Source organism: Lineus longissimus, chromosome 2 (assembly GCF_910592395.1).
Source record: "Lineus longissimus chromosome 2, tnLinLong1.2, whole genome shotgun sequence".
NCBI lineage: Eukaryota > Metazoa > Nemertea > Pilidiophora > Heteronemertea > Lineidae > Lineus > Lineus longissimus.
The window spans coordinates 9,970,379-9,984,892 of record NC_088309.1 but is presented as its reverse complement, the minus strand read 5'-3'; the positions used below and the strand labels follow the sequence as shown (position 1 = coordinate 9,984,892).

The 14,514-nt window shown below is 40.4% G+C and overlaps 2 protein-coding genes across 4 annotated transcripts; one reads left to right on the top strand and one right to left on the bottom strand.

Moving 5' to 3' along the window:
* Window positions 1–2,091: 2,091 nt before the first annotated feature.
* LOC135482575 (CD2 antigen cytoplasmic tail-binding protein 2 homolog) lies at window positions 2,092–4,940 on the bottom strand. Its single transcript, XM_064762724.1, has 4 exons — window positions 4,599–4,940; window positions 4,086–4,204; window positions 3,304–3,829; window positions 2,092–3,024 (listed from the first exon to the last, which is right to left on the bottom strand). Exons 1-4 carry the CDS (start codon window positions 4,777–4,779, stop codon window positions 2,810–2,812), a joined length of 1,041 nt encoding a protein of 346 aa, XP_064618794.1. The 5' UTR covers window positions 4,780–4,940; the 3' UTR covers window positions 2,092–2,809.
* A 64-nt stretch (window positions 4,941–5,004) lies between these two features.
* LOC135482576 (dehydrogenase/reductase SDR family member 11-like) lies at window positions 5,005–10,534 on the top strand. Of its 3 annotated transcripts, none has more exons than XM_064762726.1 (8): window positions 5,005–5,214; window positions 5,637–5,817; window positions 6,421–6,630; window positions 8,297–8,391; window positions 8,634–8,763; window positions 9,048–9,140; window positions 9,447–9,512; window positions 9,858–10,534. In XM_064762726.1, the coding sequence occupies exons 2-8, from the start codon at window positions 5,686–5,688 to the stop codon at window positions 9,897–9,899; spliced, it is 768 nt and encodes a 255-aa protein (XP_064618796.1). In that variant the 5' UTR covers window positions 5,005–5,214; window positions 5,637–5,685; the 3' UTR covers window positions 9,900–10,534. The 3 variants fall into 3 exon arrangements, with proteins under 3 accessions (XP_064618796.1, XP_064618797.1, XP_064618798.1); XM_064762727.1 differs by having other exon boundaries at window positions 5,005–5,296; XM_064762728.1 differs by lacking the exon at window positions 5,005–5,214 and adding an exon at window positions 5,391–5,471.
* The last annotated feature ends 3,980 nt before the right edge of the window (window positions 10,535–14,514 follow it).

The window sequence follows — 14,514 nt, the reverse complement described above, 5'->3', positions numbered from 1 at the left end:
ATCAAAATGCACCCTCCTTGTTCTCGGATGTGGACCTCTCTCAACATCGACAACCTCCGTACACCAAGATCAATCATGCCGACTACCGGCGGTGAAAGAGAAGGCAGGATTGAGTCAATCCTGCCTTCTCTTTTCTTCTCGATGGCCGATAATACGAACAACGCCTATATCCGAGCATAAGATCAGAGCAAACATACTTCCTTGATGTCTCCGAACCGTCCGAAAGCCTTTTTGGTTGTTGTCTGTAACTGAGTTGTGCAAACACGACAGTCGCAATATCTAAATCCCTTGTCTTGACGATGAAAACAAGTACTAATACGTACATGTAAACCTTAGGGCTTACCGAACGGTCTATCCGGTAGGCTAGTTTCAGTAAGTGGTCGTCCTGTATCGGTTATGAATAATCCGTCCTCGAAGACAGACGCAGCTCAATACGAAAGGTCTCTCGTGATTGGGGTTTAACTTTAAAAGCAAAGATACATCATCACAACCAGATCAGCTGATCAGGACTGTATGTTATAGTCCATGACTACGGTTCTCGAAATTCACGACCACAACACATGGCAGCCGGAGTTACTTACACACAGGACGCAGTGGTGGGTCGTCTACAACGAATGATCGATCCGAGATTCAGACATAACCATACCCGAAACGTACATGCGTTTATCAGGCGGAGAAGGAATGGATACTGGCCCCTACAATTCCAACGGCACTTTCAAGCCTTCTGGCTGTGGCTGTCGGCGTAGATTGGTGGAATGATACTGGATATTGCCGAAGTCCAACCCAGAGTTGACACGTCTAAGGTTGTGACATTGTCCTCATTGTCCAACATGCCCGGCCCAGTTTCTCGGTTATAACATGCCCGGTCCAGTTTCTCGGTTATATCCTCGATGATCTGTGGGTTATATAAAAACAGCTATCCAACATCATGGCGATGAAATACTGCAGAGGTACATGTACATAGGCATAGCCATCTATCTACGACATCCCAGCTGTCCGTTGTGAAACTGTCTTTGATACGCCGATGATTTTGTCCACTCACTTCCGAATAGGGTTCGTAAAAGCGTCCTTGATACACTGACTCACTTCCAAATAGGCGTTATGAGAAATTATAGTCTCAATACACTGAAGATTATCGTTATGTCGCTTCTTAATCGGGATTGTGACAATATGGTTTGCAATATACTCATGATTGAGATCAACTCACTACCGAAAATAGGTTGTAAAATACTGGGGATTCTTCTCTCTTTGTGAGTTGTGAGCTTGTCTTCAATACACTCACGATTTTCGTAAACTCACTTCCGAATCAGAGGTGATATAGCTGTCAATGAACATGTGGTTTTAGTCAACACAGGGGTCTGGTGATCTTGTTCTCAATACACTGACGATTGTTTTTGTTTTCTCACTTCCAAATTAAGGCTGTACACGCCATCATTGGAAAAGCAAAATTCAAAAGTAAGAGGCCGAAATCTCTGGTCATATGCGAGGACAACTTCAAAACTCGAAGACGTGGCATGTGAGGACATAACCACCTATGTATTTAGGACAATGTCACAATCTTAAATCCGAAGTAAGAGAAAATCTCTAAAAAGTGTATTGAGCATAATATTACAACTTATATTCTAAAGCGAGGAGACAAATAATCAGTCTATTGAGGACATTGTCAAAACCCTTATTCCAGAGGACACAATCGCCAGTGTACAGAGGACAATGTCACATCCCAACTCAAAAAACACCAGTGAACTGAAGACAATGGGTGATATGAATAAAGACTAGCAAATGCTTTTACTTCAGTTTTCTACAGAAAGGCCTTGTGTAAATGTACATAGAATCTTAGATAAAAGCATTTGCTAGTCTTTATTCATATCGCCCATTGTCACAAATCTTATTTGACTGGCCGATTTTATCATCAGTGTTTTGAGGACAATGTCACAACACTTATTCTGAAATGAAGGAACAAAATCAAAAGTGAATCAAAGTGGATGAGGGTGCTTTTATGTCAGTAACTAGAATTGGACACAATCTTACCTTCCGAGTATGTAGAAATTACATTCACTCACATAAAGACAAAATCTTAACAAAAAATCCATTTGAATTTATTTATTTTCTCTCCAATAAAAGATAGATCTACAATATTTACAAACCCTAGAGCACTGTTAACTGAAACTGCACTGCAAATTTGGCTCGGTCCTGCCTATTGGGCTGGGATGGATAAAGAAATCTACATTTGTACTTTTACCAGGAAGAACAACTTAAAAGACTAAATAAACCTTTCATATGCAAATGGCGTAAAACACTATTGGCATTAATCAGCAACTGTCGACGCATGTAACTTTTCAATAAATGGCAGTGACTGAAAACTGAAGAAAATCAGAAAATAGCACAACATGCAAGTTAACTTATTAGTAATAAAAAAATGTTTCAGCTCAGGCCATTTAGCCCACAGTGTTCAGGTGAACCATGTATTTTAGAATATATACTGTACAAATTTAGTAACAAGATTCTTTCATACATGTACATGTACAGCAACCCAGCAAAAAAACTTATAGAAATTATAAGAAACCGCCATAAGATGGCCATTTTTTGATATCTACAAGAACAAATTCATATTGTACACATGAAAACTCTTTCTACACATCATTTCACACAATATCATCAATCACACCCCTGACAAGCCGAATAGTGCCAGAGCCATAATACTCAGCAGTCCAGGGTCCAGCCAAAGACACGAAATCTACCATTAAGCACATACTAGTCCGAAGGTTTTATTTTTAGCACACACAGAAATGCATATCAGAAGATATCAAATCTAAGTGTACAAGTCAAACTCGATCCGCCTCGAGGAGTAGAAATCACCATCGTTTCCAGCTTTTCGCACCAAGACATCATCCTTGAAGAAGCCATCATCGACCCACTCCTGCATCTGGCTACTTGAGTAAGGGCCGAAGACCTCCTCGCCTTCACTGTTCCACTTGTATTCCCACATCACCTCATCATCTAAAGGATTACTTGCTGTGGCTGCTTCTGGAAGCAAATTGAATATTGTGGTCAAATTCTTTTAACGAGCAGGTAAAAGAGACAGTGACTGTTTCAATCAAAGCCATTGAAAGTGCAGTAGAACCCTATCAAGGAACACCCTTAGGACTGACACATGCCGTCTATGAACTGATAGAAATGTGTTTTGATACAGAGGTCAAATTGAATGCAAAAGATCAATTTCAGACCAAAATCAGTGTCCTTGGTAGAGAGGATGCCTTGATTAAACAGAGGTGCACGCTAAGGAAGGATCTCGAGAGTAAATACCTGTTTCCGATTTTTTCTCTGCATCAACTGTCTTCCCATTTGCAGCGTCTGCCTTTTTCTCATCAATGTCATCAGCAAACATATCTAATGCATCATCTGAATCTGCATCAGCTGGTATTTCAACTTTCTTAGGCTTGGCCTCATTTGCAGTGTTCACTAAATGCGTCAACTTTTCAAAAGTGTCTGAATAAATGTCATAGTCTCCAATTTGTGTTAATTTATCTGCAAATCCCGTCAGCTCCAACATAGCTTCTTTATCAGTCCCGTCTGGTTTTTCAACTTGACCTGGCTTTGGCTTTTTCCACCGCTGGCTTGATGATTTGCTCCCACCGAGCCGCTTGATGGCACGAGCAACAGACTCTCCTGGTTTAAGATATTTGAGAATTTGTTGATAAATGTCTATCTTGTCCACTTTATCTTCCTCTTCCTCATCACTATCATCATCGTCATCATTCTTGGCACCCTTGGGTCGTTCCTTGATTTTCACCCAGTCAATATTCTCCAGCCAGTTATCAGCAATGTTTTGCTGTAAAGTATGAACAAAAGTTATGAATACATAGAATAAATAGAATGAAGCTACAAAAATAAATGTTCTCCCGACCATTCTTGAATAGATTCTGTACTGCTTCAAACACAGTAAGGACTTCTTAACATAATCTTTCAGATAGGGATTGAGAAATTCTACTTTGAGTCTCTGGCTAAAGATTAGACAAGCGATTTAGATGTAATTGCTGTCTTTGCTGGATGACTATTTTTTCATATTTGTATGCGCAATCATTTACCTCTTTGTCAAAAATGAATGTACCCTCCTTATCAAAATGGCCTTCTTCCAATTCGTCCTTCATGTTGAAGGGAGTGATCTTTATTCCATCATCATAATCTATGGTGTCATCTTCTTGACCTGGAAGTAAAATTCTAATTTATAAGAAAGTTCAAAGTATGACATAATCGTCTCCTTGTGTTCATTTTTTCAAAGTACTTCAAAGCTGTTCCCCATGTCGTTTCTAGGATATATAGGAGTTTTGAGTATGGCTTGCAGATGTAACCTGCCATCGTAGTAAGCATCAACCTAACCAGTTAAGCAATGGAAACCTGGAGTGGACAGTCTTGGTGTCCTTCCCCTTAGTTTCACAGAACTGAGGTTGGGCATTACCATCTCCATCATTTTCTTTAAGCCTACCAATCCCATTCAATCATCATCCATGAATCGAATGCACTGCCGCCGACACTGACAGTGACACCGAGGTAATGCCTCCCTAGGCTATTAAGGCAGATGTGCTAAATAAATGTCTCACCCTCAATATCATCTTCAGCCATGACATCGTACTTGTCTTTATCTTCATCTTCTTCATCACTGTCTAATGAATGTTTCTCTTTGAACCGGCTGCCAACATCTGGATTTGCTTTTGCTTTTTGGACCACAGGGCCTCCAGTTTCAAACTCTAAATCATCATCTATTGCTTTTCTTTTAGACATTTTGATGGATGCAACTTATTCTTTGGATGTTAAACTATCAAATAAGTCAAGATGTGGCTTAATTCTTTATTTTGTAACAGAGAAAATGTGATTTAATTTGATTTCTTCGGCAGAAAGTTCGGTCAAAATGAGAATTAACAAAGGGTAAAACTACAGAAATCAATCGCTAGTTTTGGCGATATTAATTATTATTAGTAGTCGCAAATAACAAGATTCTAATCAGAATGCACGGCAAATATTTAAGAATTTAGTAATAAATAGAAAATGATATCTTCACATTACTCAAATTTATGAAAAAGGACTTTTGTTTGGAAATAAATTTCGTGCTCAGCTACTTTGGGTCACACGTGCATTTTTCTCATTTGTACACAGACGTTTTATAATCGTCATAATTTACTGTTATCTCAACGAAATATATTGACAGGATTTCGATAAGCAAGTTTTGTTATTTTGTTTAGTTGACTACGTGATTCAAATTCAGTTTTACGCATAAACCGTTGTTTTAGGCTAAATAAAGGTACTTTTAAAGTGTAGTGTAAAGTAGGCTACACAGCTAGTGTCGGAGCTACAGTCCGTAGGCTACACTACTACACACAGTCAGTCTACAGGGTGTCGCAAAACAGCAGTAATTGGGCCTATTATCTGTAAATGCAAAAGAAAAAGGAAAATGAAAAGCACACAAACATTTCCTGGTTTGCAATACTATCTGCATGGCATGGTGAAATTTGTGGATAATTGTTTTGCGTGAATTGAGTGAGACCTAGTTCAAAGTTGTTTGTGACTGAAATGCAAAGACTATCTGCTTCAGTATTAACCCCCATTGCAATCGCTAATTGCTAGAGATTTGTTCATTTCAGGGATAATCATTTTGTGGTTGAGCTCAGCTGTATTTGATTTTGAGGCACCATGGAAAGATGGGTGGGGCGCGTTGCCTTGGTTACTGGAGCATCAAGCGGTATTGGTGCAGAGATGACGAAAACCTTGGTGAAGAGAGGAATGAAGGTAGTTGGCTGTGCTAGGACTATTGAAGGAATAGAGGTAGGCAGTCTGGTGTAAAGGCTCATTTTGTAACATTTAATGTAAAATCAAATCGCCAGGACTAGAATGGAATCCGTTATTTGCTTGTCACATTTAACTTGATAATACCTACCTTCTTCATCTTTTCTTAGCATTTTGTCTCTATCTTTGTCATTGTGGTACTGGTACACCAGAACAAAGCCTTGGTGTCCCTGAGCTTCATGTCATCATATCAGCAGGGCTTGAGTATGTGCATATAAAGTCTGGTCTGACGTGTTGTACTGGTTCCAGATTCTGTCATACTCATCCACCTGATTCTTGAGGATAGATCAGAGTCAGTAAAATAATTTAAAATGAGCAGTAATGGGACAATATAGGCAGCACCTAGGCAGGCAAGATAAAGTTACAGTACACAAAGTCGCCAATAGGGGTCTCTCACATCTCATAGTACGTCAAAATGATTCACGCTTGTACGAGGAATATATTTAGTGCTGAATCTGACAATGACATGACCTAGGGCCCTTACTGTGTATATTAGTCACCTAAAGATGGCCAAATTAGCCCCTCTGCTCCTGCCTATAGTCCTCCTTTAAGAAGACAAATTATTCTTTCTGTTCATTTCAGGCAATTGCTGAAGAATTAAAAGACGAGAAGGGGTCTGTACTACCAATTCAATGTGATCTTAGGGATACCGAGCAAATCGCTGCAATGTTCAAGAAAATTCGACAGACTGATGACTTTGGAGGCGTGGATGTATGTGTCAACAATGCAGGAGTTGCTTTCAGTGCTCCACTAGCTAAAGGGGATGAAGAGAAGTGGAGGGCAATGTTAGAAGTAGGTAAAACCAAAAGTTGTTGGGTTTGTAAACATCACAAATTGTATTGTACACGACCATTGAACATTTTCTAACTGCCTTCTGCCATAGTTAACTGGTCTGAAAATTGACTACAAATTACCTGTTGTGCGGCCTGCTTCATACGCCGTTTAGTAGTCTGAAATAAAGACAACAATTTAATCTGAAGCATGAGGTGTTAAAAGAATGTTGGCTCTGAACTATTATTGGTTTCTGATAGTAGATATGCAGGTGTTAAAAAATTTCTGCAATGAGTGAATAAAAAAGTGCAAAATACTTGAAGTTAGTTTCGTCAGAGTGTTTCAAATAAAGAGACAGGGCATGGCAAGTTCCCTTTGATCCCACAGCTCTCTCGGGCAATTAACTGGAAGCCATGATGAAGCCCATTTAATTCAGCTACAAACTGAGCTGAGGTGCAATTAAAACAATAATAGAATGCCAAAAATTTGAAAAACGAAAAACACATACTCTGCATATACAGTATACATATGATTTTTCGTGTAACAAAGACAATGTACATACAATATAAATTGTTGACCTATATTTAAAATGTGAATAATGTAACAATTTAGGCAGGTGAGTTTGTAAATTTTGAATAGCAGCTAATTGCCAATCAAACCGCAATTGAGCTGCATGAAATCACCGATTAGCTTGCAATTTGTTTTTTTTGTAAAAACACAAAATCAGGTTGTGACAGGCACATATGCTGTTGTATCTTAATGATGAGATTGCTCAAAATGTACGCATCATAAATGCGTGTAAGGTTTAAGCCAAATGGCGTGTTCAACAATAATATTGGAACGGTATACTTCACACCACTTTGCACTTGAATGTTTGCCAAAACAAGCTCATCGATGGGAAAATGAACCATTTTTCTAATCTTAAAAACCAAGAAACTTCGCTTCAAAATCACAAAACTATCAAATATCCCATCAGATAACAGTGAAATTAAATAAGAACAATTTAAATAAACAAAAATGTGTTTTCTAAACATGTGAACGTTTGACCGCAAAAGTCGAGACATTTTGCATAATTTGTTCATACTTTTTTTCGTTTTTTACTGCGAACGCGACATTAAACCTGCTATAAAACTCATTGTAGTCTGTGACAATTGGTAAGATATGAATATCCCATTTGATGACAACAAATGGTACCATACGATTGATACCCTTAGATGATCCATTATTAAGCACCGACAACATGCTTAATTGCTCACCACAAAAATATCTGATGATGACATGTGGAGTAGAAAAACGCATTTTGAAAATTATTCTCAAAACAGTTCCATCACTTATTCTCAAAACTGTTGAAATTTTAAGTGTCGCAACATATCGCTTTTCATGTCAATGTTGGCTTTGACACTATATCTGAATAGTCTTATAGAAATCAGTAAATTGGAAGCTGGCGTTTGCTTTAAAACGGAGCATTTGTAATGACTATGTTCGGCTGATTGAAGAATTGTTCAAGTTCCAGTTGTGCGGAATTGGCTTGGTTCGATGCGTGACCCGAGAGGGCTCTGTCCGAACATGTGTCTTTTGGAACGGGCGGTGTCTTTGATGTTGAATCCATATGTTCCCTAGTTGCCTGATTCCTTATCAGAAAGACTTTGGTTTCGTTAGGTAGATTAAAGTCATGATTTCTTTGCAGTTGAATGTTCTTGGACTATCAGTTGTCACAAGAGAGGCTATCAAGTCCATGAAGGCTCGGAATGTCGATGATGGACATATTATACATATAAATAGGTAATTTTTAACCTTATATAGAACCGCTTCAATTGCGTGAATACGTCTGAACTACATTGTCGTTGCGTAGACGGATATACAAATGCCATGAATACCAAGTTTCAGAAAATTTGTATGATTAACAACTGCACTACGGCATTGTGCCTAGCTGCATTTCTATTTTCCTGGACCACTACTAATTATGAACGGGGTACCCCTTTAATGCAGCTTGGCCATCATTTCTTCCTCTTTGTTATCTTCAGTATGAGTGGACACCGAGTAACGCCTGCGGCTGACACACATTTCTATGCGGCAACCAAATATGCGGTGACAGCATTGACAGAGGGTCTGCGACAGGAGTTACAGGCAATGAAATCTAACATTAGGGTCACGGTAATTAGACATCTTATGACAAAAAATCCATCTTTGATTTCCAAAGTTAGTGTGTTGCACAATAGTATAAAGATAGATGTATAAGTCGACTAATACATGAAAGTTTACCACTTCACTGCAAGCATGTTAGTCAATTTTACTTGTCTGCTGAGTGTGGAAAAATTTGAAGTGATCAATTATTTGGGAAATCAAGCTGCAAATTGAAATACGACCAACTTGTGCAGAACGCTGTTGTCTGAAAAATATGCAACTTCCAGGATAATGTTGTCCTTTTCTTCATACAGTCCATCAGCCCTGGATTTGTGGAAACTGCATTCTTTGAGGTGCTTTTTGATGGTGACCAAAAGAAAATAGAAAGTCTGTACAAGAAGGTAACAGTAAGTATCAATAAGTATAACAAATAATGTTGGACAATAGGAGGGAGGATTTATAAGATGGTACCATGCTGTTAAGAAATCTTGCCATTTTACTCAAGTATCATCTTGAAATACAACCCAACTAGCCTTGGGAAATGAGCTGCTTGGCAATCCACCGCTACAAGTTAAACCCGGTAAAGTGGGTCTGTACTCCATAATTAGGATGGGGCCTCGGAAAACATCATTGACAAACTTGTCTGTGCCAGCCCAGGATGTGATTTTACTTGTTACATAACCCAGGATGTCTCTCTCTCTTTCTTGTTTTAGCCTTTACAACCATCCGATGTGGCAGACGCTCTGCTCTATGCCCTGAGTGCTCCAGCCAGGGTTCAGGTAAACACTTACTCAAAAACGTTTAAATCCTTAAATCTTCCTGCTAGTATTTTCATTACAGAGTGGAGGACACCATCTAATAATCTTTAAAATTAAGTCAGAGATTACAGATGTTAGTGACATATCAATAACATGTTTTTCATGCTTGGGAGAGTTCCCAGAAAAATTTGTCACCGTATTGATTTATGATTATAATCATGCATAAATCAAGCTATGCTTGATATGATGAATATGGTTCTCTTATCTATTCTTGATGATCTGCCACCAAGGATATTTACATGTAAGAGGCCTGGTCTCTCCTTGCTCTATGTACTGGTTTCAAATGTATTCAATTCATTCTTTCAGGTTCATGATATTCTTATCAGATCTACCGATCAACCACTCTAAATTGATTCTAATCAGATCTACCGATCAACCACTCTAAATTGATTCTATTGATTCCCTTAAGAAGAACAATATGGGATACCTTCGAGTGCTTTCGCCTGTGGTGCAGATTCTCAGGGAGAACTTTTTAATCGTGTGAGAGCCAGCTGATAAAAATACATGTAATAATGCTTTCATCACCATCTGTTGGAGGTCCACAACCGGTGCCAAATGACAAAGGATGCTGTAACTGGAAATTGTTTCCATTTACTGAGGCCCCATCCTAATTGTGGAGTACAGACCCACTTTACCGGGTTTAACTTGTAGTGGTGGATTGCCTAGCAGCTCATTTCCCAAGGCTAGTTATCATAGTTCTAGTTTCTTTTACTATAATATAGTGCATAAAATGGTGCTATTGTGATCTATTATTTATCCTGTAAACAGCATCAAAGGAATACATTCCATCTGAAATAATGAGTTGAGGAGGGAACCATTGGTACCAGTATTTAATTTTTCTTCAACTCTACATTGTATAAATCATTGAAAATGTACATGTATGTACAAGTCTTCAAATATAAGGTGGAGGAATGAATCCCTTCCTGTTGAATGCTTTGACTAATAAAAGAAGATTTAGTTTGTGCACATCTCTAGTTTTTTTTCTAGCTTATTCGGAGAGAAGTTATCGCTTCACTTCAGTTAAAAGTGACCATGTAAAATTAGTGGATTTCCCAGAGAGAAATTGTGACAACGCTGCCGTCTTAGGAAGCCTGAGAGAACCTTTAAGAGTCTTCAGTGTCCCAACTGTAGAATCCCTTGCTTTATTAGTCCACTGGGATCATCCCTGGCTACAGGCTTGTAGACTTGTGTCTTGGTCCTGTGAGGAATTTAATCATAATCCAAACATTGGTTTTCATTGAAGAAACACTTCTTTTAAAAGACACAAGATTTGAAATGACTTGCCCCAGATCACAAGGAATATGTCTAAGACCTGTATTGAATCTACAGTGTTTGGATCATGGAGAAAAATGAACTCCCGGTACTTGTCGTGTCTTGAAGTATTACTGTCGTCTGCTACAGCAGATGCTTCCACCTAGTTATGAATGTGTAACTGGACTCTCCGGAGTCTGGAGACGGGATGATGAGTAATTAAGAACATTGTTATAGTTTACAAGACTTGCTTCTTTCATTGATGATTGCTACTGTTAAGATACCACATTGTGGCGACGAGGATGTGTGAATTGAAGATAAGAATCTGCTGCGCGGAATGAACGTTGTCCGGCACTCACAATGCTCCATTACTAGAATTTTGGGAACTTTTGCTCATCACTTTGCATCCATGTGTTTTTAAACCCGTCCCTAGGTTCGATTTGTTACTTCCCTACTACGATCTTGCCGCGCTGCTGACATTACTTCGAACCTCGTTCCTAGGCACATTTCTAAGAAATGGCATTTTCTCTGCCACCACCTGCACCGTTCCTCCAGAGTCCTGGTAAACCTGCTTTCCAGTGGAAATTCTGGAAGTCGATGTTTGAGAATTACCTCATTGCTGCTGAAGATGAGAGGAATAAAGTCTCACCGCAACGCAAGAGAGGACTCCTACTACATTCTATTGGGGCTGAAGCCCAACGTGTGTTTTACTCGCTACGGGAGGATGTTCCATATTCTGATAGTGCGAGGGAAGAAGCGGCGGGCAGAAAATGCATGCTGCATACCGTCTGCAGACTGGGGGTTTTCTCATGAGTCAATAGAATCTAAGGTCTGGAATTAGGGGACCAATTCAGCAGTTGCTTTCAGCCAACTTCTGTATTAAAATTAAGATCTGGAATTAGGGGACCATCTCAACAGTTGCCATGTGATTTTCACACTAAAAAATAAGAGGCCATTTCAGGTATATGCCAAACGGTAGAACAAAGATTATCTAGGCCGTTGTGCAAACAGGCTTTGCGATACACCACGAGTTGGGGTGTAGGCCTAAATTCCTTTAACTGTGAACCAAGTGCATCCACTGGCACGCTACATGTATGTGTGACTCGCACGGATTTAGCACGTAGGGCCTACATGATGCTAATCAGCTAGGATGTATCTTGTGACCAGGACTGTAGTAATAAACATTTGCCTGAAAACATTTTTTATTTGGCCTAACAACACCTGTTTAGAATGTCAAAGAGGCCGGTATTTTCACTTAACATCAAGAGACAGAGGAGAACTGTCAAGGTGGGTGTTTGATATACAATGGTTTTCTGTTCCCTGGGTTTCTTCATTCTGTTATCTTTAATTATATTTACCCATGTCATTCAGCACTTTTTATCATGAAATGCTGCCTTTGAGACGAACCCAACCTTGGCTTGCCGGCCAATCAACCAGGCGCACGAGGCACAACAGGCCGATACAATATACATGTTCTGTATTAAGTACGTCATCAAAAAAAATCTTCCTGCAAGATGATTCACAGGTAATTCAAATATAAGAAAACAAACTTTGAAAAAAAGTTGGCGCAAAGCAACTACTGATATGGTCCCCTAATTCCAAACCTTAGATTCTTTTGACTCATGAGAAAACCCCCAGTCTGCAGACGGTATGCAGCATGCATTTTCTGCCCGCCGAGGGAAGAAGCTGTATTTGTAAAGATCTGTTTTTGCTGTTGGGATGGTGAAGGAGAATGGTAACCGGAAAAACGCCGACCGACCGACCGACCGACCGACTGACCTGCCAACCTACCGTCATAGTGCAGTATCCCTTTCGCTTCTCTATAGCACATGTATCTGTGTAGTGCCCAGCGCAATGGACGTGATGGAGTCCGACGTGTCTGACAGCAGCATCTCCAGTCAATTATACCGGGAAAACGAGTTCACGCGGTAAGGAACTGATAACGATACTCTAAAGATATGCTTTGTCTACATGGTCGGTGGATATAAAAAAATGATTTGGGCCTAATCTATGCACTGTAGTTTTTCTACTCGAGTGTCTCGACCGATGCAATGCATGAACTGCAACGCGCAACATGCATTTGTTGTCATTTGACCAGCGCACGTGCGCTTGTTTACTATTTCATTTCACGTGACCTGCTATCGTGGATTGGATATATCACATTGACTTATGAGACCTGTGACTCAACTACGAAACTCCTTGGGTTGGTAGGTCGGAAGGTCGGTCGGTCAGTCGGTCGGTCGGTCGGCGTTTTTCCGGTTACCAAGGAGAATTGGTGGTTTACTCTTGATGGTTTCAGGTGGTGGATGCCGGATGGTATTGGCAGGGCTACATTGTTGTTGAGGGCTTTGTAGAAGAGGCAGGTGCGGCTGACGAAACGGCGTTGCTGGAGGCTCGGCCATCCTAGTTCTTCTTTCATTGATGTGACGCTGGCCTCTCGTCGATGGTTCCCTGTCACGAATCTGGCTGCTTTGGATTGCACTTTCTCGAGCTGATCTATTTGCTTCTGTTTGTGGGGATCCCATGCGCTGCTTGCGTATTCGAGGTGTGGCCGGACCATTGATGTGTATGCTTTATCTTTAGTTGTTCTGGAGCATTTCCCTATGTTTCTCTGGAGGAAGTTGATAGATCTTGTTGCCTTTTGCGTAACTTGGGCGATGTGGGGGCCCCAGCTGAGGTCACTATCAAGCTGTACGCCCAGGTATTTCCCCTGTCAATTAGCTCTAGTGTGTGGCCTAGCATGGTGTAGCTGTTCTTCGTTACTTTCTTTTTCCTAGATATTCTTAAGATGTTGCATTTTGTTGGATTAAAACTCATCTGCCATTTGTTGGCCCAGCTTATGAGTTTGTCTAGATCTTCTTGGAGCTTTTCGGCGTCCTCTGGCGAATTGATCCTGCGGTAGAGTAGCGAACAGCGGCCAACGAGGCGAGATAATCTTGACTGGTATGGAATATTACAGTTTTATTGTTTTATCTAGACACCCGTGCCCAGCATGTTGGAGACGGAGGCCATTATTTTCAAGCACTGTCACCCTCTGAACACTATTAATGAAGAGCCTACCTACCTACCAGTACCATCGCCAACTATCTATAGCCTACCGGTACCGTATACCATATTCACAAAGGCCTCATGACTTTACGCAGTGCATGAGCTATTGTCCGTTTGCGGGTGTCCTTTTGTTCAATCCTAACTCACAAAAGATTTGTGTACTCTTATTAACGTTGCGTGGACTTACTTCGTGAATAAAGTCGACCAAGTACTACTACCATGACACTGCTTATTAATCTCATGACTACAATGTCACTGTCACTGATATGATAAATACAGGCCTATATTGCTATCATTTCAGGTGCCACTGCGACAACTGTCAGATCCAGCAAAAAGAGGATGAATGTACGTGCTGCCACGAGATCCAAAGGGTCCAAGACAAGATGGCAGAGCATAGAGGCCGAGGGGACGACATGTATCATCCAACACCCAGGATTCATGTCAGTTTGCCTGGACCATCATGTCCTGCAGGTGGCCTTGGCTTCAATATAGACAGCAGTGTGGTCAGGCAGCATATGATCGGCCGTATGAGAAGAGGATGCGGCACATAAGCTACAGACAGTTAGCGAGGTGGTTGGGGGTTTCTGGGGCGGGACGTCCGTGTGGTTTTGCCATCATGTGCAGCGAGTCGGATAAGGGCACAGTTCATGCCCCCCCCCTGGAC